This window comes from Misgurnus anguillicaudatus, chromosome 20, assembly GCF_027580225.2.
Source record: "Misgurnus anguillicaudatus chromosome 20, ASM2758022v2, whole genome shotgun sequence".
Taxonomy (NCBI): domain Eukaryota; kingdom Metazoa; phylum Chordata; class Actinopteri; order Cypriniformes; family Cobitidae; genus Misgurnus; species Misgurnus anguillicaudatus.
In genome coordinates this window covers 37,885,444-37,909,764 of record NC_073356.2, presented here as the reverse complement: position 1 = coordinate 37,909,764, position 24,321 = coordinate 37,885,444, and the positions used below count along the sequence as shown (strand labels likewise).

The 24,321-nt window shown below is 37.5% G+C and overlaps 2 protein-coding genes across 4 annotated transcripts; one reads left to right on the top strand and one right to left on the bottom strand.

Moving 5' to 3' along the window:
• Positions 1-1,645: 1,645 nt before the first annotated feature.
• Positions 1,646-7,856, bottom strand: zdhhc3b (zDHHC palmitoyltransferase 3b). Of its 2 annotated transcripts, none has more exons than XM_055219652.2 (7): positions 7,700-7,856; positions 6,533-6,873; positions 5,324-5,448; positions 5,145-5,241; positions 3,660-3,741; positions 3,359-3,489; positions 1,646-3,177 (listed from the first exon to the last, which is right to left on the bottom strand). In XM_055219652.2, exons 2-7 carry the CDS (start codon positions 6,839-6,841, stop codon positions 3,019-3,021), a joined length of 903 nt encoding a protein of 300 aa, XP_055075627.1. In that variant the 5' UTR covers positions 6,842-6,873; positions 7,700-7,856; the 3' UTR covers positions 1,646-3,018. The 2 variants fall into 2 exon arrangements, with proteins under 2 accessions (XP_055075627.1, XP_055075626.1); XM_055219651.2 differs by having other exon boundaries at positions 7,612-7,764.
• A 224-nt stretch (positions 7,857-8,080) lies between these two features.
• Positions 8,081-22,742, top strand: ehmt2 (euchromatic histone-lysine N-methyltransferase 2). Of its 2 annotated transcripts, none has more exons than XM_073858649.1 (28): positions 8,081-8,185; positions 8,658-8,694; positions 8,785-8,859; positions 9,127-9,317; positions 9,397-9,472; positions 9,741-9,829; positions 9,911-10,075; positions 10,164-10,217; positions 10,815-10,947; positions 11,031-11,129; positions 11,237-11,370; positions 11,453-11,596; positions 12,133-12,437; positions 12,552-12,785; positions 13,161-13,243; positions 13,329-13,435; positions 13,596-13,718; positions 15,157-15,255; positions 15,335-15,439; positions 15,513-15,667; positions 15,787-15,954; positions 16,025-16,169; positions 16,253-16,330; positions 17,748-17,863; positions 18,053-18,139; positions 18,507-18,585; positions 21,780-21,955; positions 22,164-22,742. In XM_073858649.1, the coding sequence occupies exons 1-28, from the start codon at positions 8,159-8,161 to the stop codon at positions 22,342-22,344; spliced, it is 3,465 nt and encodes a 1,154-aa protein (XP_073714750.1). In that variant the 5' UTR covers positions 8,081-8,158; the 3' UTR covers positions 22,345-22,742. The 2 variants fall into 2 exon arrangements, with proteins under 2 accessions (XP_073714750.1, XP_055075625.2); XM_055219650.2 differs by having other exon boundaries at positions 15,154-15,255.
• Positions 22,743-24,321: the final 1,579 nt, after the last annotated feature.

The following is a 24,321-nucleotide window of genomic DNA, read 5'->3' as shown; positions in this document are numbered from 1 at the left end:
GGATTATTAGGAACACCTGTTCAATTTCTCATTAATGCAATGGTGTAATGGTGTGGGGGATGTTTTATTGGCACACTTTAGGCCTCTTAGTGCCAATTGGGCATCGTTTAAATGTCACGGCCTACCTGAGCATTGTTTCTAAACATGTCCATCCCTGTATGACCACCATGTACCCATCCTCTGACAGCTACTTCCAGCAGGATAATGCATCATATCACAAAGCTTGAATCATTTCAAACTGGTTTCTTGAACATGACAATGATCCACCAGATCTCAACCCAATAGAGCATCTTTGGGATGTGGTGGAACAGGAGCTTCATGCCCTGAATGTGCATCCCACAAATCTCCATTAACTGCAAGATGCTATCCTATCAATATGGGTCAACATTTCTAAAGAATGCTTTCAGCACCTTGTTGAATCAATGCCATGTAGAATTAAGGCAGATCTGAAAGCAAAAGGGGGTCAAACACAGTATTAGTATGGTGTTCCTAATAATCCTTTAGGTCAGTGAATAACCTGACTTAAATGTGGAAGAGCTTACAACCCATATATTTTGTATAACAAGCAATATATTTCTAGACATTTACTCACATTATTAGTGCTTTAGTATAATAAAGTCATCAAAACTATGATACAACAATGTCAAATCCCAGACTTTTTCCTGACTAAAAGCTGAATTTCAAAGACATATGTCCGGAATGCCGTGACCTGAAAATAGCATATACTGTGAGTTTTATAAAAATGTAGCTGAAATGCATGAAATTAATAAACAGTGCCAATAAACAGCTGTTTAAATTGTAGCCAGCGAATGCTTGGACCCGGGAATGGTATTCCTTACATCACAATTTAACAAACGGATTGCATTTTGATAAATGGAAACTAAAATTAAAAGTAACAAACATAAATCCCTGATATTTCGTGCCTTGAACAAAAAAACTATCAATGTCTGGAAAAAAGGTTTAAAATTCCATGATATTCCAGAAATCCCATGACCTGGTGAACCCTGTATGAAGCAATGATCATATATTTGTAAGTATTGTAAAAACTCAGTTCAAGCATTAAAGGTGCAGTGTGTAATTTTTAGAAGAATCTCTTGACATAAATGCAAAATATTATACAAAACTATATGATCAGTGGTGTATAAAGACCTTTCATAATAAACCGTTATGTTTTTATTACCTTAGAATGAGATGTGTTTATCTACATACACTGAAGGTCCCCTTACTTGGAAGTCGCCATTTTGTGCCGCCATGTTTCTACAGAAGCCCTTAATGGACAAACTTTTTTACTAAATTGTTTTGGACGATGACATGTTTGTCTGGTGGTGGCTGACGTAGCTTCTCTATGCATTACAAAAGCGAGGGTGAGCAGTGGACTGAGCCGTTGGTTGCAATGCACAACCTCACCACTAGATGCTGCAAAAAATTACACACTGCACCTTTAAAGCCTATGAAGATTATCAGAAACACATTGATATCAGTCAAACAATCCTCAACTTTTCAATGGAAACAAGCTGTAAAGTAAAGTACAGTATAGTTTCATTATAACATTCCCAAATCAGTCACAACACTTGACTTAGTTAACGCTGGTTAGATTATTGCAGTTACAGGGTAAGGACTAAGGATTCATTAACAAACACACCAATGGAAAAAAGAGATTTATTAAACAGACTTTCAAAATGAAAGCATCCCGACTCACCCAAAACAACATCAAGATAATAAAAAATACATGCACGCAAATCATTCACAGAGACTGAAAGAGAAACAGAATAAATGAAGAGAATAACAAATGTCAAGTTTTGTGAGATATATATCAGTCTGTCATGTCTCGCCCCTTGAACTTCAGCAGCAATGCATGCTGGGAACAAATGACCAGAAACCAATTCATCCAATCACCTCTCAGATCCAGGGGTTAACTTAATACAGAGAGATAAAGATATGCAAACATCCGCCTGTCGGTCTCTAAAGTTTATGAGCTGCTGAGGTGATCATCTGATCTACAGGCTGAAAGATGAGGTCTATCTGATGGTCTGGAGAAGAAACATCATATGACCCCTGAGGTCATCTGAAGCGTTGTGCTTTACAAACACTAAAATAGCGACCGACAGGACTCAAGACTCGTGTTTGAATACTGCAGTGAAACGGTCCGAGCACCTTTACAATGAAAATGTGTTTATATAGTTGTGTGATATCCAGCAATGAATAAAATCTGAATCATATTTCACCCCAGAAACGAAAGGAAAATAAAAACATTTGTCTTTTTAACACTACAGAGATAAATGATTTTCATGACAAACAAGCACACAATTCTCATAACAGCATGTCAATAACCAATACTGAATAAAAATCCATTTTGACATCTCAAAAGTAAAATGCTGCACTGCGGTAATGAGAATTTGTTTAAAAATGATTGTCAAGAAAATATTTGATACATTTCATATGCTGGACATGTTTTTATAGATTCATTCATTAGTGTCTGAGATCAAGAAAGACAGATCTTCTTAATATAGTCCAACTTCATCATTTCTGTGCCGTGTCCTGGTCGAAGGCTCGTGTGTGAATGAATACAAGTCTGATATCTCTATAAATGAAGGCATTTCTTAATGGATCAACTAATATAAAGGCATCTAGACAAAGAAAACAGTGGAGTTACCATTCCACAGATGATGGATCTAAAGTCTGGAATAATCCTGTCACATTACATTCACACATTTGAACTTCATCCATTCATAAGCATTGTAGTCATCTTTTAATGATACTGTTTATAGTGTGGGTCATATAAACCCATCAAATATATAAGTATGATGTGAACACAAACAGTTATAATGTTTGCTTTGCCCCTGAGTACATCAATGTTTCTCTCTGTGGTCAGTTTTATGTGTACTTGATTGATTATTTCTCTGGGTGAAACGTGCAAGACGTCAGTGAAATCTTCAGGCTAAAAATAAGATCTTCAAGAAAAGAGGAAAGTTGATTGTTTGGTGTTAGATGTGATGAGCTCGTCCTGTACACCGAGTGTCACACCACATACTGGTACAGATTGGCTTTTCCTTGATCCGGTGTGGCGAACGGACTGAACCAGGCGATAGAGAACGGGTGACCGAACACCACCTTCATATTCATCCACTTTGATTTCTTCATCCATCTTCTCTCCTCTTTTTTCAGCTGCTCAATACCCTGTGAACATAGCACAATAATTGTAATTCAATTGGTCCTAAAGTTGGTGCCCATCAGAGATCGGGTGAGACATCTTAACCTTTGACATCATCATCATTTCACCATAATAATAAGCACGATGAGAGATTTTTAATTCATGGGTCATGACATCAAAGCTAAAGGATCAGGAGAGGTCACTTACGGTTTCATCATTACAGATGGAGTGAATCTGCGTTCCAAACATCACAGCGGTGAAAATGAGGAAGAGCAGACCCTCAAAACACAGGATGATGAGGAGGACGACTGTCGCTGGAGGAGAGAAGCTACTGCACTCTAATCAGACGGGAATCAGACAAGACAAGAGTTATTATATGTGGGGTCGATGCAGGAAAACTTTGTCACCGATCAATGCCAACAAACTGATGCCAAGACAATATCACAATATATGTCTCATTCAAAACCGGTTTGCTCTTTTGAGCTAAAAGAGAGATAAAAACACTCACTCGTCCAGTCGTCTTCCAAACAGAAGACAAAATGAAAGGCCACCATGAGAAGGGCATGAAGAGAAATCAGAGCAATGTACATCTGTGAAAGAAAATTAAACACATTACATTTGCAAGACATACTGTAAACTAACTAATGTGAACCTGTGACATAATTAAACACATTTGGCAATGTTTGATAAAAAAAAATCATCACAAACACAGATTCTGTGAAAATATAATCATGATCTCTTAAATATTGAGTAAGAACATGTCAAAGATTAAAATCACTGACTGAAATCAAACTTTGATGCTCCAGATTAGAGCTGCATAGCGATTAATCGCAACTAATCGTGAGCAGAATAAAAGTTTTTGTTTCATATATACTGTGTATAATAATTGTGTATATATAAACACACACATGCATGTATAATTTCAAGATATTTTTTATATATTAAGTAATTATATATAAATTAGGACTATGAATCGATTCAAATATTTAATCTAGATTAATCGCAACTTAATTGCTCATTTTTATCTGTTCTATATTTATCTTAATTTAAGACTTTTTAAGTTTTTAATACTCTATGCAAATGCAAATGTACGTTTATAATTAGTGAAAAAGTAATAAAAATAATTTTTAAAAATCCAGTGTAATAATTAAGTTTATGTGTGCATGGTAGGCCTCGGGTCAAACAGAATTTGTGCGTTGCGTTAATTGCACGTTAATAAAATTTGTGTTGTTCAAATTAATTTACGTTAACACGTTATTAACTAATATAAATATAAAATTTATATACACGTAAATAAATATATTCATGCATGCATGTGTATTTATATATACATAATTATTATACACAGCACGCACACAAATATGATGTAAACAAAAAATTTTATTCTGCATACAATTAGTTGCAATTAATTAACTCATCATTAGATTATGACTAGAGCCCGACCGATATACCGGCAAGCCGATATTAGGCATTTTCCAAACTATCGGTATCGGCATTCATAATGGCCGATAAATGATTTTTTTTTTTACGGAAACGAAACAGCCTTCCACCATGTCATTAATATTGCCGTTGTATAAATTGTTCACCAGAGGGCACTCTACAATCTCAATCTGTGTAACGCGTCACACATCCTGCAACCTGCTGATCCAGCCAGAGTTAACAACGGAACAACAGTTAGTGAGTTCATGGTGAGTTGGTCACGAGACAATAAAAGAAACTATTTTTTTTAAATGCATTATCATATTATTTTGGTTAAAACTCATAAATAACTACAAATAACTAATGTTAGGGAAATCCGTTCATGTTTTGTTGCGCGTTTCTGAAATAAAAAAATATATCGGAATATCGGATTTTAAAACCAACAAACATTTGTATCGGTATCGGCCTTCAAAATCCTTTAGCAATTGGGCTCTAATTATGACAGATAGGGTCATATAGTGTAGTAGCTCTCCTGTTATTCTGATGTGTTGTGAGCAGTCATAATGAAACTTACAGTGAAAAGCACAAAGTATTTTTGATTGTTTTCTCCGACACAATTGTTCACCCATGGACAGTGATGGTCCATCTTCTTGATGCAGCGTTTACACACACTACACAGAACAAACACACGCGGTTAGAAGATATTTCTTTAAATATATAAGCCATACGATGTTTAATGTGTGTGTGAGTTACCTGCAGTGATGAGCTCTGTCAGGTTTAATACTGCAGCATTTAGGACATTTATAAACCACCTGTCCCGGCTTCAACTGTAAACTCTCAATAAACTCTTTAGTGGCGTTTCCCTTTGGAACGGCTCCCTGACATCCGAAAAGAAAAGAATGAGAACATTTATACCAATGTTCAACCAAGTTTCAATATCCAGGGTCGCACAATAGTCATAATCAATTAAAGTTAAACACACAATATGAGATGAATGTGAATACTAAAAGTCTTTGGCTCTATGTGGCTGTAAATTAAGTGTTTTAAAGCTAAAGTATGCCATTTTATTTAGTGTTAAAGGGGCAGTGTGTAACTTTTAAAAGGATCTCTTGACAAAAATGCAATAATAAATACATAACTCTATTATCAGTGGTGTATAAAGACCTTTCAAAATTAACTGTATTGTTTATATTACTTTAGAATGAGCTGTTTTTATCTACATACGCTAGGGGTCCCCTTACATGGAAGACGTCATTTTGCGCCGCCATGTTTCTACATTAGCCATGAATGGAAAAACTGCTCTATAGAGTACGTTTCATACCTACATTGTCTCAGACGATGATGTGTTTCATTTATGGTGGCTACCGTAGCTTCACTATGCGTTTCAAAAGGGAGGGGTGAGCTGTGGACTGGTTGCAATTCACAATCTCACCACTAGATGTCACTAAAAATCTACACAGTGCACCTTTAAAATACTTTCTCATAAAGCATTTTAAAGGTAATGTCTACTATTAAAGGTACAATATGTAACTTTTCAGACGCATTTTCAAATCAATAACGAAAGTGAAGCTTGATGATGCTACTGAAAGACAATTTACCATCCAGAGATCTTTGGAAATGGATAGAGTGAATATTACTTCATTGATAGGTGACAATGACAAGCCATTGTTTAAAACAGGATTTTCTCTGGATTTACAAATCCTTGGGAACTTTTGGGAAAATGTTAATACAGAACTGCATAAAATATATCACAATGTGCAGGTGGTATTTGGATATTTTGTTACAAAAATCTTGCATACTGTGCCTTTAACAATCTGCTCATAAACACTGTATCCCTCTGAAGAAGATATTCAAATATTGATCTGTTTGTTTGAATAATACACCACAGCATCACAAGATCAACCAACATCATACATTTGTTGGTTGGGCTATCTGCCAGACGTACACGTGTCTGTTACTCACCGGGTCTGTACACATGGCTTTGAAGTGTGATGACAGGGCGAGAAATGCGAGCGCGTTAAACAGAGCACCATTAATGATGCTGTACGCCAAGTTCTTCGCTGGCAGCAGTATTACAAACACGACGACAAACTCTGCATAAATCACCAGCATCCACGTGATGACACCACACGCGATGCCGCAGCAGTCACGGATGAACCACATGTCACCTGCAGAGCTCGTCCGTGGAGACGGTGGGACGCAGTGCTCCGGACGCAGATAACCGGCCTGCCGCTCGATGTCCCGGCTGCGGTTAGCTGGGGAACTCTTCATTCTTTACACCAGAACACAACCGCCTCATCCTCCTGTACAAAAACACACATACAACAGGAGAAATTTACTGATCTGACATCAGTAATGTACATGACACACATACAGATGAGTTAAATATATCACTTTATTGGAAGTGATTTTTCAAATAATGCATGTTAACTTAAAATTAACCATAGTTTATTGAGGTTTGGTAGTAAAAACTGATACTAAGGTGTGTTAGTGTACTAATCACTAATGAGACAAAGGTAATGACAAGATACAACTAATTAGATGTAATAAATACAAAGATATGTGTGTGTGTGTGTGTGTGATTGCAGATTATAGAAATGAATTTGAGCAAACATTCACATATGCAGCAGATTGTGTAAATGTGGCGAGATGCTGCTATCTGCATTATTAACACACGTGACCATTAATATCTTGTTATCAGATGTACTTCACACACTAAGATACAAATACAAAGCTTTAGAAAAAATAAAGTTATTCACTATTGTAACAGTGGACTGACAGGGTAATGCGATTTACGTATTGATTTTCTGTACTTTATTATTGTGTCTCATTGATATTTTTACACACTACTAACTAACACATCGTAAACATACTACATTTGTCTTAAAACAAACACCGGACACAACAATGTATTATATATACACATATTTCTATGCACAGTATTATATACAACAACCACATCATCACACACATAACGTTACATACATCAATACATTACACATCAAACACACACAAACTATACATTATACACAGACACTCACCTTGTTCTGTAGCTCGTGTTGTAAATGTTTGTATTAAATACCAATATACAGACTGTGAGTAAAATTTGTATGTTGTACGGTTCCCTACCTTCGGTTTCGATAGATGAGGCGCGACAACCAGGAAGTTTCGGTCACACACCCAACGCACTCCATACTTCCGCTCTCGCGCGTTACATTACAACATAAAAGTCTGAGAACTTTAAAAACTAAAATAAGCCAAGTCATTTTCTAACAAGTTATAATTAGCAAAAATATATTTTTTCTATCCGAATGTTTACTTGCAATTTTAATGTGTTGATTGTTGAAGATGATGACTTCTGACTTACGAAGAACCGAGTGTGACCCAAAACGTAAAATAAAAACCTAATTTAACCTGAACGTCTCATTGTTTTTTAAATAAATGTAAAGTATTTTGTGCACAAGCAGTTTGAATTACCTCTGTGTATGAAATCTGCCTTGCCACAAAGCGGTCTGCGGGACCTTTATTTTAACATGTGTCGCGAGCTGATGCTGTGGCTGCTCTCCTAGCGTGACGTCATCACGCAACATGTCGGCAGCTGAGCGAGCGCGCGAGGTGAGCCCAAAACACAATAAAACACAATAACAGCAATAAAAACACGCGTTTACATCGGCGTGTTTCGTGCACTCTCGTGCATATGCTTGTCTGGCGTTATGTTGTAAGTGCACATTACTAATAGAGGATAAAAATCACGTTTTTAAGTTTGTGCAAGTGATGCTTGTATTCATATGAGTTTATTCAGCATGCATTGTAACGTTACACGTAATTTACTACATTTAAATGCATTATTGTATATAATAGTGTCAGTAGTATACATGAATAAATGCATTTGGTTGCTAGATGGTCCAAAACCTGGTACTTATTAATACAATATACAAGTGAACTGATGGGACTCAGGTCTGTGCAGTATCCTCTAAACTTCATTTAACCTGACTCTTTTTTTCTCTTTTAAAGGCAGTTTGGGTTAGACAGTTAGTTGTCAGGTTTGAGTTATTTGTAACTTGTATGTTTTATTGTGTTAATACAGATCACATCAGATTGCTCTCCTCACTCCAGCCATGAACGTAAGCATGTCATTCTTCAATGTCTTATTACAGTTATGTCTGATTTGTATTACATTGGTATCATATGTGATTTATTTGCGCCCTTGTCAGAGTTGTTTACACCTATAAAGGGAAAACTGATGGAAGATGAGGGACTGCCAGCCACCTCCAGCAAAACTTTAACAAGTGAGTCCACGTGTAATATGTGATGTCTTTCAAAACAAAGTTTAACACTTACACTAGTGTTAAATTGAATATGCATTTTTGACATGATTGTTTTATACAAAATTTGTAAAACATTTGCCAATAAAAAAAATTTAAGGACAGGAATCTATTTTGCTTGTGTTTTATAAATAAAATCTTATTGTCAAATAAACATCAAAAATAAAAAGATAATAAGAAGTTAGTGATGGCGAATTGTTTAAATTTCGCTGTATGTGTCTCTATTTACAGGCAGTGGTGTAAAAGCACCAATCTCTACCATCTCATCTCCATCTTCAGCGTCTGGCAGAGCTAAGATGAGTGTCTGTGGACCCGGCAGTAAGACGGCTTCATCTTCATCCTCCTCAGTTCTGTCTGCAGCAACTACCCCTCCCAAAATCCACCGCGCACGTAAGACCATGAACAGACCTCCGTTTCCACAGGTGAGCACCTTTTCATGAAACATGCTTGTTGTCATGGTGATGTCAGATAAATGTAAAAAATCTGTTTTTCCTCTGTCAGATAAAGTCTATAGGGTCGATTTTAACATCTACACCTGAGGAACCTCTCAACAGCAGTAAAACAGCCACTGACACAGGTGTGTGCATTCACGTGTGTGTTCATTCGTGTTTGTTTGTTTATGTGTGTTCATTTAATTAATCTCTGTGTTGTGGTCAGATGTTGGTCTTGTTCACAATTCAGATTATTTTATTAAACTTTTGGCTGTTTTGAAAAATATGGCATTGACAATTTACAGTATTTGTTTCTTTTAATATTACTCATCATGAAATCTAATTTTCTAGTATTATTACCCATTATCATTTTAAACTCAATTATAACCTAGTTTGATGTGACTTTTGTTGTAGTTGGAAAGAAGCGTAAAGTTGTGTTGGTCTCAGATGACACATCGCCCTCTTCAGGAACTCAAGAGAAAGTTCCCAGACCACAGCCAGAGGTGAGCCGAACCCCAGACGCTCGGATAGATTGAACTGTTTATGCTTTATCTTAATATTTATTCATTATTTGTGTTTGTCAGCCTTTACTGACTGTGTCTCCACCCGTGGAGAAGTTGGAGCCAGTTGCGACTAAAGAGCGTGATCGTGTTTGGCTGGAGGATCTTGATGATGAGGCAGATGAGGAAGATTTCCACCTGCTGTACAACACTTATTCAGGAGATGATCTGATTTACTCGGACAGCAAGGTCCTCTCTCTCTCATCCTTTCCCTCATTATTTTTGTGTGCTCATAATGTTATTATGATTGTGAGATATGACTGGGTTTATTTTGCAGTCAGATGATGGCTTGACAGAAGAGCCACAGGAGGCGGGGCATCTCTCTGAAAAAGTGAGTGATTTTAACCAATGACAACACAAACCAGTTTGTTTACATTCATGAGAATTTTCTGCTTTAAGAGAGTTTGAAAGGTTAAAGAGTCATTATTTTGTGTTCACACAGCGAATAAATCATTGCATTTGCACGTAGTTGGACATTTGAACATTTTGAATTAATTTGCATCATTCGCACATGAAATCTGCGTCAATCACGAGCTAAATGTTTGAATAAGCTCAATTTGCTGGCTTTTTATTCCTGTTCCTATAAAAGTATGAAGATGTGTCGTACAGCTCCAGGTGTCCACATACAGCGATGATGATTTTGTCCTCCATTTTTGTTTCGTATTTCTGCCTCCGCTCACATGTCGTAATCACGTCACTACTAGAGCAAGCTCCTGATTGGTTAACTTGGCGCAAATATCCATCAAAGTTCCAATTTTTTTAACTCTGTTCGCTCCAAATGCTCAGTTCGTGCAAAATGATCAATTTGCGCCGGCTCATTCGCACAAATTGCAACTGCATGTCTATTGCGTTTTTGCATTGACTTAACATGTAAATCATTAACGCATCATTCACATCTTGTGGGAACGCGTCGATGTTGTGTTGTTAGAGCTCTGGGTCCGACAGACCCCTCGCTGCTCTTAAGAAAACGGGAGGAGAGAGAGATGAGTCGCCATGGAAACGACAAGGAAAGGGTAAAGGAAGAGATAAACCCCCTGTTGGACAGATGGAGGCAGATAAAGGTGAGATGGACACAAGATGTGTTTGTGTGCATGTCTATATGTGAGGTTTGGAGGATGTGAGCAGATGTTGTTTTGCGTGTCAGGTGTTGCGAGCGCAGCTTCGGTGAGTGGGACGGACTACACTGAAGTTCCTCTGGATGCGCTGAATATTTCTGCAGCCGACAGATTCTCTCCGAACGCAGGTGTGTGCTTGTCAAGAAAGTATTTTTTATTTGTTTAATCCTTTACTATTCTTTTCTAGAAAATATTTTAGGCTGTGTTTGAAGACACGTTGTAATATCATTTATAGATGGCAGCGATGCAGAAACCGAGCATCTAGAAGAGCTTCCTTTGTGTAGCTGCCGGATGGAGGCACCACGTGTGGATGGATTCAGTTCTCGCTCCAGTCGAACCTGTATGGCCATCGAGAGCGTCAATGGAGAGGTGTGTGTGGTTGTTATTACAGATAATAAGACACAGATGTGCTGATTTAAAAATAACATGTTTTTAAATCTGTGTGTTTTAGTTGGTGGGGTGTACCAATGCGATCGTGAAGGGGGAGACGATGCGTCCGTCCAGCCGCGTGTCTCTCATGGTGTTGTGTGAGACACATCGCTCACACATGGTCAAACATCACTGCTGTCCAGGCTGTGGATACTTCTGCCTTTCTGTAAGATCCAGGATTTTGATTAAAAATATTTCCCATCACATCTCTATAATATTTAAAGGTGCTGTGTGTAGATTTTAGAGACATCTAGTGGTGAGACTGTGAATTGCAACCAACGACTCTTGGTCCACACCCCTCCCTTTTGAAATGCGTAGAGAAGCTACGGTAGCCACCACAGGACAAACATGTCATCATCTAAGACAATGTAGTGACAAGACATCATGTTTGTACATTTAGGGATACTATTGAGACAGCTACTTCCATGCAAGACGACCCACAAGTGTATGAAGATAAAAACGTAACATTTCATTTAGAAAGGTCTTAATACACCACTGATAATATAGTTAATATTATATTGTATTATTATATTAAACTTAATTTCTGTCAAGAGATCCTCCTAAAAGTTACACAATGCACCTTTAATGTAACGCATTATCTTTCACTTGTGATTGCGAAATAATTATGATAATAATATAAATTTGTGACTTTCTGTTGAATTACATAATGTAAATATGTCGATTTTATTCATCCCTATTCAGGGAACGTTTCTCGAATGTTGTCCGGATGTTCGTATCGCTCATCGCTTCCACCGCGGATGTGTGTCTGTGCTGGGTGGTGGGCGGAGTCGAGGAGGAGTGGGCGTCGGCCTGCTGTTCTGTCCTCACTGCGGTGAAGATGCATCAGAGGCTCGTGAGGTCACCATCCCCACAGCGCCACCTTCAGGCAATAATGTGGTGATGGCGAGCGCGTCATCCACCACGGCCACGCCCTCCCTGCTTCCTTCAGCTCTCGCTGTGACATCACAGCTGCTAAACAACGACAAAAAAATAGGAGAGCCAGTCAAGTGAGTGTTGTTGGGTGGGACAGCTCAGCGGACTGTAGCCTCTCTTTTTAAATGTTAAATTTATTCGTACTCTTTACTGCTTTAAATGCATCTTCTCATTTCTCTTTCATGCAGCGCGAGGATGCGTTGCCGTGGAGATGTCAGAAAAGGGGCGGACCTACAACCTCCCAATAGCACACCAGGAGGAGGCGGGGCAGGGGATCCGGTCGCTCTGGGTGATGGTGGTGTGGACAGCGTAGGACCATCACTTGTCCTACCCAACGGAAAGCCCATCTGCCCCAGTGCACTTCCCCCCGGAGACAGAAGGGCTGCGCTACAGAGAGCGATTCTCACGCAGGATACTGAGAGGTGACCGCATACTTTCACTGGAACTGAATACTAGCATACTGCTTACTATAGTGGTGTATACTATTGTGTCTTGTAGATTCACGTAACAAAACCAGCCCAGATACCAATAATTAATCAATGAAAAACTTAGAAAAAAATAAACTCACTGAAACACTTTAAAAGGAGCCCAAATCTGCATCTGGTTCATAGAATACTACGATTCATGCATTACATGCATACTTTACATGCATACTACACCACCCCCTTTCAATACGGTCAAAATTTGCATCCGATTGAACCATCAATACGATTACAGACGGATTATTTGGTTGCATGTAAATGTACCTATTGTGTTGTGATATGTTTGACTCTTTTGGGTTGGTTGTGATTGGTCAGGAGGAAGAAGTTGCGCTTTCATCCCCGTCAGCTCTATCCGGCAGCCAAACAGGGTGAAGCTCAGCGGGTTCTGCTCATGCTCAGTATGTACCTGACAATCCTTAAACAAACCTTACATCTAATGAACTCGGTTTGACAGTGTCCGTCTGTCTTTATCTCACTTATCAGTGGAGGGCATCGACCCTTCGTATCAGTCAGACTCTCAGAATCGGCGTTGTGCTCTGCATGCTGCTGCTCAGCGGGGTCTGCTGGAGATTTGTTACCTGCTTGTACAGGTGAGGCTGCACACGGAAATACAGAACTAAAATAAATAAAAAATGAACATCCACCAACACCCACATTGTGTTTTTGGATGGGAATTCACTGTTATTGATTACATAATTATATATTAGTATTTTGGTTTGTGTCAGAGCTAACGTCCGTGTTTCGTTTTAGGCAGGCGCTAAGGTGGACGCCCCAGATAAGACTCTGAGGACCCCTCTGTTAGAAGCAATAGTAAACAATCATGTGGAGGTGGTGAAGTACCTGATCCAGAACGGAGCCTGTGTTTACCACGCTGTCAGTATCACACAAACACACACACGCCTTACACAAAGCTGTTGTTGTTCATCCTCTTTAACCAAAATCTTGGTCTTGTTTTAAAGAAGTCGCTTTAAAGTTTTCACTGAAGTGTTTGGAGTTGTGAATATTAAATTTTAAAATAGTTATAACAGTTTAAGTTCATTTAAAAAAGTAAATATTGCAATAAAGTATATATTTTATATTAAAAATACATTAAAAAGAAAATGTTTTACTGCCAAAATGCTAAAAAAAAAATAAAGCCACAAGTCTCAACTAGTTCTGATCCATATTTCAAGTAAAAATCAGGTTTTTGTCACACTTTTAGTGGTTTTACCAACAAAGGCCACTAGGTGTCAACGGTTTGCTGCATACTCACAAATCACAAATTAATAATTTACTATCATTTATTATTATCAATTATTAATAAAAAGGTTTAAAATATTGTATACATTAAATATATTCTTATATATTCTTACAGCTTTCCAATGATATATATAGTTTGTCAAAATTTTTAAAGAGTAATTCTAAGATATTACAATTATGATAATATCATAATTCATATGAATTATGAGTGGCATTTAACAAAATGACTGTGACTACTAAATTTCTATTATCAAATGGCTTTAAAATATGAACTACAATTGAACTTTTAAATATATATAAACTACATTCTTAGAGCTTTTTAATGATATATAGGTTGTCAAGATTTTTTTAAGATTCATGATAGAATATTACAATTATGAATATATAATAGTTACAGGGTAAGTAGCATTTAACAAAATGACTGTCACTACTAAATTTCTATTATCAAATGACCTTGAAATATGAAAACTACATTCTTACAGCTTTCCAACAATATATAGTTTGTCGAAATTATTTCTGGTTTATAGGATATCTATAAAATTAGAGATGGATTCTGTTTTAGTGTACCCAAGTGTACCAAATAAAAAGAATTTAATATACAGGTTTGTGGCTATTAATTTATTTTTATTAATTACCCACTTGTAAACGTATGTTCACTGTTCTTTTTATAAATATAGATTTTGTATTAAATCTATATTCATTGAGTTGAATCGAGAATCGAGTATAAAAATCGGCCCGAGAATCGAAATCGTAAATCAGACCGAGAATCAAAATTGAATCGATTTGATAGCTTTTGAATCGAAATCGAATCGATCTGGAACTTCTGAATTGATACCCATATCTAATAATAAATATTTAAAAACACCTTGGGCACACCTGTTGGCCTATGACATTTTAGAAAATGACTCATACTATATCATTAAATTGGCAAATGATGATGAAATATGAGAGCTTTCCAACTATATACAGTTTGTCAAGATTCGTGTTGGTTAAGATTAAAAAATGATTGTTTTAAATATGTAATGCAGATACAGTTGAAGGGTTAAAGCTTCATGTGTTTGTTTTTGAGGAGGAAGACGGTTCTACTGGGCTTCATCATGCTGCTAAAATGGGAACATTTGAGGTGGTCAATCTGTTACTGAGCACTGGACAGGTGGACATTAACGCACAGGTGTGGATCACACTTTATCCCAGTATGACTGAATCCAGTATAAGATTTCTGCTGTAATGGTCACGTCTCTGTGTTGCAGGACAGCGGCGGTTGGACGCCCGTCATCTGGGCGGCTGAACACAGACACATAGATATCATTCGAGCTCTGTTGAACAGAGGAGCGGACGTCACGCTCAGAGATAAAGTAAATGTCTCATAAAATCGTCTTAGTATCCTCTGTCTCTGTTTGTGACACGTTTTTTTTTTTGTCCGTACAGGAAATGAACGTTTGCCTTCATTGGGCGTCATTTGCGGGCAGCGCTGAGATAGCGGAGCTGGTTCTCAATGCGGGCTGTCCTCTCTCATATGTAAATATGCATGGAGACACGCCGCTACACATCGCCGCACGAGAGGGATACATCGACTGTGTCACGTGAGTCAAAACCCAGCGCCTAGACGAAATGCTTGTTTCCTAAACATTAAACTTAAAAGAAAAAGAGACACGTTTTTGCATCTTATCTGTTTGTCTATCATGTGTCTTTTAATTTTAAGTTTGTTCCTTTCACGGGGCGCTGACATCGACATCATGAATAAGGAGGGAGACACGCCCCTTTCCCTCGCCCGTTGTGACACGCCAGTCTGGGTGGCGCTCCAGATTAACAGGAAGTTGCGTAGAGGAGTAGCCAATCGTGTCGTACGCACAGAGAGGATCATATGCAGGTCAGTGCTCGATATTTGGGTCTCGTTAAAATTCACTCCGAATGAAACCTGACAGCGTGCGTTTCCTTAGTGATGTAGCACAAGGGTACGAGAACGTCCCGATCCCGTGTGTAAACGGCGTGGATGATGAGGGCTCCCCGTCCGACTACAAATACATTGCAGAAAACTGCGAAACATCAACGATGAACATCGACCGCAACATCACACACCTGCAGGTGCCACCAAATGCACAAAACTTAACACGCACACAATACAGATGTAAAGGGCGGGGTGTGAAATCTGTCTGTTTGTGTTTCAGCACTGCAGCTGTACAGACGACTGCTCTTCCAGCAACTGTCTATGTGGACAGCTAAGCATCCGCTGCTGGTATGATAAGGTAACGAGATTAAATACTGAAATATTAAACCTCAACTAGCAGCGTTTCCATTACCCTTTAAAGAGCACCTATTGTCCGATTCACGTTTTTAAATTTCCTTTGGTGTGTAAGTGTGTATTAGTTCATGTTAACGATATGAAAAGGTACAAACCCCAAAGTAAATGATTACACAAGTTATCATCTTCAACGTAAATCTCTTTTCTTGGACTACAACAAACACACGGATTTTAGGCAACAGTTTACATCCTGGGATTGGTGATGTAGTAAAGACCGACTTTATCATAATTCATCCCGCTTTGACTCACAGCCTTTAAGTTAACTCCTGTTAGCATTGCATTGTCCGAATCTTTCAAACATGATAAGGAGCGTCACATTTCCGGCTGACGTCAGAGGTATTTAGGCCAATCACAACGTACAGATTAGCCGGCCAATCAGGGACAGTTTTATACAAAAATCCTTGGGTTTCAGGAAGACATGGAAATCTGGAGATGCAAAAATGTACAGCATGTGGAAAATAATGCGTTTTTTAACCATAAACCACACAAACACATTGTATGATATCAAATACACAAAATAATGTTGTTTTTAGCAATTAAATAGATGTACTTTAAATTGCACAATTTGACATTGCGAATTCAAAATGCGGCCAATGGAAATGCTTACATTTCGCAAAAACTCTTGTAAATTGCAAAAAAGTTTTTACGCTTGCATGAGGTGTTTTTTCAGTCAATTTGGACGAGATGTTTTTTAAAAAAAATGCAGTTTATTTGCGTTTTCAGGTCACCTGATGTAAGTAAGTGAGAGAATTATTATTTGAAGATGATGCGGTATGAACTAAAACCTCCTAGAAACACCTCAATGCCTTTCTGCTTCGAAGTATAAGAGGCTTTCCTTGCCAATAATGTTTGGATAACACTCCTATATCTCTTTTGATTTAAAATAATCTACTATTACCTCCAAGAAACACATATACTATACGTTGCCGCTGTTAAGTATAAGGGGCTTTTGTTGGCATTAATGTTTGGGTAATACTCTTACATTTCCTCCGGTTAAAAATAATGCATAGTGCGGTAGATGTGATATTAGTAAACCTACAACATCATTTTACATGATGTTAGGAATGACTTATCGCAAGAGGAAAAACTACGTCGCATAGCATCGATTAATGGAAACACCATAATTTCGCAACAGTCTTTGGTCGACATTTAGAAAATAACATTAAAGTTTTGCACAAATCTGCAATGGTAACGCAGCTACTTGACCGTATTATTTCTTTCAGTTTGTTCATGCAAAATTAACAAACAAAACCAGTTTAACACTTGCACGATTCCACTTTTTCTGTATTTACTGTAAACGCAGATGTTTGAGCATCTGACAGATGTGCGGTGTATAATCTATGTGAACTTGATTCTCACAGGACCACCGTCTCCTGCAGGAGTTTAATAAAATCGAGCCTCCTCTCATCTTTGAATGTAACATGGCCTGTTCCTGCCACAGAACCTGTAAGAACAGAGTCGTACAAGCTGGAATCAAGTAAGACAATAAATCTTTTATATGATAAACAAGATCATGATCACGTGTGTAACCAGTGGTGGCAGGGTCATACTCGAGTTGTGTTATTTACATAATTAATTGACTGTTTTTGCATGTCAAATGAATCACATGGGATATTCTGATGAAGATGGTTTTGCATAAATAAAGTGTTTTCTTTGTGTGTTGTAGGGTTCGTTTACAGCTGTACCGCACAGAGAAGATGGGTTGGGGCGTCAGAGCCCTTCAGGATATTCCACAAGGAAGTTTCATCTGCGAGTAAGGGTCTTTTTTTATTAATCCTTTATTTAACCAAGAAAGTCTCACTGAGACTTCAAAGTCTCTTCTACACTTTTCCTTTAAAATAGATTCATATTAATTCAAATAAGGTACAATGATGGGTGCAAGAATCAACACACAAATAAAACGGTATGATACTAACGTAATGAAAAAATGAGTATTCAAGGCCTTAGTCATTAATAAAAATAGAAAACAAAAGAGGGGCTAGAATAGATCCTTGGGGTACTCCCTTTTTTTTACTTGACTGTAACTCTTTACAATCTCTCTAAATATGTTTGTGTTGTTTATTAAATGCAATGATGGTAGCATGTACCTCTGGTAAGTGTGTGTATGTGTATTTGTGCAGGTATGTTGGTGAGCTAATCTCTGATGCTGAGGCTGATGTTAGAGAGGACGATTCGTACCTCTTTGACCTGGATAACAAGGTGTTGTGACATCACACATTCTGGATAATACGGAGATTCATTCACACTAAAAGACGATGCAAATTTCAGACAAATTTAGTCACATTGTAAGAAGTCACTGACTAGAGATGCGCGGTTGGCGGTTACAGCCGCGGACTCCGCGGATAAACCGCGGATCGGGCGGATGACGTGACGAAAAATAATATTTTAATTAAATTCGGGCGGGTGGCGGATCGACTGCTTGTTATTAGCCGTGTCCTTCAAAGCATGCGACTTTAAAAGGTGAGCACTCTGTCTTTCAAGGTGGCAGGCTCAGAAGTTCGTGAAGAGAACTGAAATGAGACGGTCTAGCCTTCTGAGGACCCATAATTTGGGTCACCTGTTGCACGAGCCCCCAGTAGCGCCCATCGCGCCTGTCAGCAATAAACAGCGGAGACATTTCTGACTTATTAAAATAAATATGTAATCAGAAAAATATGAATTTATTTTAGAAAATATGACACGTTGATGTAGATTATACTATTCAACAACAGTATATCAAATAATCAACCTTAGAAATATACGCAACATAAACCGAATAATATTAACACAAAACAGAACTTATAATACTAAAACAGTGACAAGAAAAAGTTTTCTAAATACACTTTTATTTAATAAAGGTTTAAAATTGTTTGGGATATCCTCGGCTGTTAAGGATCCATTCGTTCTATCATTAACAGCGCGGAGAAATGAGGACGCATTTTGACACAGCTCTTATCAACGCCGGCGAAGGAGGTACGTGGCAAACTCAAAAAAATGAGAATTAAAAACAAAGGAAATAAAAGGTCAGAAAAGGGTTGCCTGGAACAAGTTTTACAAAGTGGTAAATCAGGATGACACCAGTGCAGACTATGTAATTTGTGCGTTTAATTTAGGCTATTTATTTATTTATTTTTGTCCCATGTCATGTGCGCAATCGGAGACTGGTCTTTATGATTTAAAAAGAAAGCATTCAAGTGAACAGTACTAAACGAACTTGAAGCAAAAATAAATTTCAGCAAATGCAAACTTCAATCAAACATAGTAAGAGGTGAAGTATAGCTTTAGCCTACAGAAATGCTTATTGCATTAATTTTTAAATCTGTGCAAGGTCCGTGCACGTCCTCCGCTTGCAACACAGAAATTGCTGAAATTGCTAAAAGCGCAAAATGAGCATTAAATATTAATGACGTTGAGTTTATTGTTTTTATTAATTTATATTCACAAAACTTATCAACAAAACATCGATTAAAATTAAGAGACAAATTATCTGAAACGAAATTCATTTTAAAGTAGAAAACAAAACTTAAATTAAACTCGAAAATAATGTCTGACCCATTACAATTCTCCCTTCATATTGGCATTTACAACGCCCTATATGGCGTTTAAAATTACAGTCTATCTTTCGTAATAAGCTAACTAAATTTAAACAAAACATAAACACATTACAACAATATTCAAACCCAACATTACTCAAACATAAATATAAAATAGACATTATCTATGATGATACATGTTAAAACAATCCGATATAGAGTGTATAATAGCTGGTTGGTAGATGTTTACTATTTTTGTCAAAACCTCCGTTGCAAACCTCCATTTACCAGAATAAAATAATTTTTACTTTGAAAATGATGCGCTGTCACGTTAACACCAGCTGTTTGTTTACATAAGACTCCATCTACATTTACACTCAGCGCAATCTGATTTCTAACTAAAACAGGGTCTGCAGCGTTGAGGAACGAATCCGTTTATGAGGGTCGAAAACGGTGATGTAGTGTAGATGAAGGGCATAAACGTAGCAAAAGTAACGCATTTTAAAGGATAAACACATTAATGTAAACATAGCCTGAGTTCACTGCTTATATTCTAGGGCTTTCTAGTCTCGCGGCTGTCATCAGCAGCGGCTGTCACCAGCAGCGCCTTGCATCGCCCAGTCAGCGGATGGCGGGCGGATGCGGTTTTGAAAACTGGTCAGAAACGTTGGTGCGGATGGATGGCGGACGGATGATGAGTTTTGTGATGCGGTTTCGGATGAAATAATAGCCCATCCGCGCATCTCTATCACTGACTGAACAGTGGACAAATGCATTATGTGCTAACACTATTAAATCAAAGATAACAAATATAAAAATGGATTTCGCTTCCTGTAAAAAAAACAACTAGAAGACTATAGAATGTACACAAGCTTTATTTAATCAAATCTGTTCAGATCTAACTGATGGCGATGTGAAAATGATTAATTATTTGATTTTAAAATGATAGTTCACCCGACAAATAAAAAAATTGTTGTCATTTACTCACCCTAATGTTCTTTTAAACCTGTATGAGTTTCTTTATTCTGTTGAAGACACAGATATTTTGATCAGTGACAATAACCATAAAGTTGATGGCACCGAATTGACTTAGAAAATAGAAAAAATACAATGAAAGTTAATGGTTACCATCATTTATCAAATGTTGATCAGAATAAAGAAACTCATAAAGCTTTAGGTCAACATGAGGGTGAGTAAATGACGACAATTTTGGGTGAACTACCCTTTTAACATCTAGACTAAAGGGCTGTTTACACCACAACAGCGTCTTGGGGTCCTAACAATGCAAACTTTAAAAAGTGAGTTTTGTTAAATACGATGCTTTGTCATGTCTGTACGATAACGCGAACGGTGACGTCATGTGCATGTGTTTATTCAGTCTATAGGCATGCGCGACTATAACAAAAACATCAATGGTGGCCTACAGGATTGCGTATGTTGTCAAGTTTATTAACGCTTTCCAACAAAGTTTACAAATGTTTCTGCTTTATAGCCCACATTTAAGGAATAAGCCTACCTGATTGATCATCTAAACAAAACTGCTCAATGCTTTTGGCTTGATTGTTTATATTCCTCGCTTTCTAGACAAATGCGGTACTGTATGTGCGCAGGCGTGTAGTTTTTTTACAAAGTAAGATCGCCATCTAATGGCCTGGCACACATAATACAGCATTTTTACTCATTTTTGCAAATCCAAATGAACGATGATCGTTTTGACAACGTTGTGTAGGTGAATTTTTTTTCAAAAACACACACAAACGATAATTGTTTTAGTTTCTTACTACATTATTGTCGCGTTAACATAGCCCTTAACAGTAAAAACTGAATTGTGCAGAGGAGCTAAAATGTGTCTGTATGTATCCCTCTTTGCTTTTATTGCAGGATGGTGAAGTGTACTGTATTGATGCCCGTTATTATGGCAACATCAGTCGATTTATAAACCATCTGTGTGACCCAAACATCATTCCTGTACGCGTGTTCATGTTGCATCAGGATCTGAGGTTTCCTCGCATCGCATTCTTCAGCTCCAGAGATATTTATACTGGACAGGAACTGGGGTGAGCAATTGTGTTGCTGTAACAACCAGCAATTCCTAGTCAAGGTTAATGTATGACATTGTACGATTTATTTGTAACATGCATTTGAGGGGAAAGTCCTAAGTGTATTCTATTCAGAGCAAATGCGTCAGTGTATTTAATTGGTTTATGATTTCTTAAGTATTTATGGCAGCTTTATTATACAGGATATGTTTATTCTCTTTACCAGGTTTGATTATGGCGATCGTTTCTGGGATATTAAGAGCAAGTACTTCACCTGTCAGTGCGGTTCAGAGAAATGCAAACACTCAGCGGAGGCCATCGCTCTGGAGCAGAGTCGACTCGCCCGTCTGGAGTCCTGTCCTGATTCTGCTCCTGAAACTACACTTACTGTTTTAGGAAACTCATGAATAACATTACATACAGTCTGAGTCTTTGTGTTATTTTTATGTTTGTATGAAAAATGCACACATGTATGGTTCACACGCGGAGTATTTCAGAGCAGATTTAATTTGGTATGAAAGTAAACGCAGTGTTTTTAGCTTTGAATGATTTCTTTTCGCGAGGTGAAAGAGAAGATAATGAATGATTTTATTGGCCTGTATTTTAAAACGCAAATGCCGTTGTCAAAATTTCACCAGGAAGTTGTATTCAAATTGAAAATAAAGAATGGGATTATTATGAAACATTTGAGATCAAACCATCGAATAATTCGAAATACTGTCCGTTTCTTTCATATACCATGAGATTATGTTGCTTTGCTTTTTTATAAGTGTATTTCTTATAATAAATACTATTTGATACAGAAGTGGCTTTTCCATTGTGTATTCAGATATAATGCCAAATGGTCATTTAATTCGGTTTAATTCAAAACAGTTTACCACGTTAATCATCTCAAAATACCATGTTTATTAATAAAAAAAAGTATGTTTACAATGGAGTATAGTGCTAGGTTGGTACCATGGTGCAATGCTGGTATACAATGTTAATACTGTAGTACTTAATAAGTATTAAATAATTACCATATGCATTTACTGTGGTACTTGTTTTTTGTTTTGAATGATGGTAATGGGACCATGCTGCCTAGCATCTTAGGGGATTTTAACTAAGGTGCTTTAGTGCTTGATAAATATCTAATTAGTGTTTATGTAAATGAACAGTTGATGTATATTTTTGAATAAAATTATAAATAGTCAGGTGTACAAAAACGCAACTTAAAAGTTTTAGTTTTAAGTAAACGTGTATTTGGAGTTTTGGAGGCGAGTTGTTTGAGAATCATTGCTTTTTATTATGTAAAAAAAACAAAACAAAACGAGCAAACATACATATTCAATCCCCATGCAAATTCATTTTGATAATTGTGTTTATGTGAAAATGAATAAAAGTTATTTAGAATAATGCAAACAGGTTTAACAATGTATAATTTAATTACTAGTAACATAAATAACACTAATAGTGTTAATAAAGTAAATTCATTTGGTTTAGAAGGGAGTTGAAGGATAGAGACAGAGCGCCGATATGCAAATTTGAAAACCACGCCCACCGGGGGGGAAAGCGATCCAACCGTCTCCATTGACATTGTATTGCGAGAAGCCGCCTCCTTGTCATTTCTGGCTTATAACAAAAAACTGAATAATGCTTAAAAGCTGCTGTGTGACAATATGTACAGCTAACAAGCCAAAGAACCCAGAAATAAGTTTTTATAAGCTGTCGAGCCGTAAAACCCAGTCTTTAAGGAGAATAAAGTGGATCGCCGATTACGTTTCCCCCTATTGGACGCAGTTTTACTAATAGAAGTACTATGAAAAGTTGCCTGTGTCCGTTTTTGTGTCTTTGGACGCTCGTTTTTTGGGGTCGACAGCTTATAAAAACTTATTTACAGATTAAACTTAAAAACAGATTAATACCTAAAAGCTGCTGTGTGACAAGGTGTACATCTAACAACCCAAAAAAACCAAATACGTTTTTGTAAGCTTTCAACTTCAGAAGGGCGAGCGTTTGGAGACACGGAAGTGGAGGCAGGCAACTTTTCATGGTGCTCCTATTAGTAAAACTGCGTCCAATAGAGGGAAACGTAGTCGGCGATCCACTTTATTCTCCTTAAAATCTGGGTTTTACGGCTCGACAGCTTATAAAAACTTATTTCTGGGTTCTTTGGCTTGTTAGCTGTACATATTGTCACACAGCAGCTTTTAGGCATTATTCAGTTTTTTGTTATAAGCCAGAAATGACAAGGAGGCGGCTTCTCGCAATACAATGTCAATGGAGACGGTTGGATTGCTTTCCCCCCCGGTGGGCGTGGTTTTCAGGTTATGACGCGCTGCGCTCTGTCTCTATGAGGGAGATGATAAAAATTGGTTGTAGAAACTGCAGAACTAATATATTTA

What these genes read in the sequence shown, in the direction of transcription:
- zdhhc3b (XM_055219652.2), bottom strand. Translation starts at nt 6,841, where the DNA reads ATGAAGAGTTCCCCAGCTAACCGCAGCCGGGACATCGAGCGGCAGGCC. An exon ending in AATACTTTGTGCTTTTCACT is followed by an intron (nt 3,742 to 5,144) that starts GTAAGTTTCATT and finishes TTTCTTTCACAG; the next exon opens with ATGTACATTGCTCTGATTTC. An exon ending in CCATCTGTAATGATGAAACC is followed by an intron (nt 3,178 to 3,358) that starts GTAAGTGACCTC and finishes CTATGTTCACAG; the next exon opens with GGTATTGAGCAGCTGAAAAA.
- ehmt2 (XM_055219650.2), top strand. Translation starts at nt 8,159, where the DNA reads ATGTCGGCAGCTGAGCGAGCGCGCGAG. An exon ending in CGGGGCATCTCTCTGAAAAA is followed by an intron (nt 10,218 to 10,814) that starts GTGAGTGATTTT and finishes TTGTGTTGTTAG; the next exon opens with AGCTCTGGGTCCGACAGACC. An exon ending in TCGAGAGCGTCAATGGAGAG is followed by an intron (nt 11,371 to 11,452) that starts GTGTGTGTGGTT and finishes TGTGTGTTTTAG; the next exon opens with TTGGTGGGGTGTACCAATGC.